At 70.1% G+C, this 271-nt stretch overlaps 1 protein-coding gene across 1 annotated transcript; it reads right to left on the bottom strand.

The window, feature by feature from the left end:
* On the bottom strand, window positions 1-270 carry TMEM238 (transmembrane protein 238; the record flags this gene model as incomplete). The annotated part of the gene is made up of 1 exon (XM_015592519.1): window positions 1-270. A coding segment is annotated over one exon (270 nt), but the record flags the coding sequence as incomplete, so codon positions are not given.
* Window position 271: the final 1 nt, after the last annotated feature.

Genomic DNA, 271 nt, shown 5'->3' with positions numbered 1-271 from the left:
GCGGGCGAGCGCCGAGGGCCGCAGGCCGTAGTCGCGCTCGAGCTCCTGGCGCGAGATCTCGATGTTGCCAGTGTACCAGAGGATCCAGCCCAGCAGGCTCAGGAAGACAAGCAGCGCGCCGGAGTAGATAAGCAGGTCGCCGAAGTCGCGGCCGCGCACCTGCAACTGAGCGAACACGCCGGTCAGCAGCGCCACCATGCCGGCTACGTCGAGCGCCACGGCTAGCAGGAGCGCTATCCGGCACCGGCCCAGACCGGACGCCGGCGCGGGT

Source organism: Pteropus alecto, unplaced genomic scaffold (assembly GCF_000325575.1).
Source record: "Pteropus alecto unplaced genomic scaffold, ASM32557v1 scaffold326, whole genome shotgun sequence".
In the NCBI taxonomy this organism is placed as follows: domain Eukaryota; kingdom Metazoa; phylum Chordata; class Mammalia; order Chiroptera; family Pteropodidae; genus Pteropus; species Pteropus alecto.
This window is presented reverse-complemented; position numbering and strand designations above follow the sequence as displayed.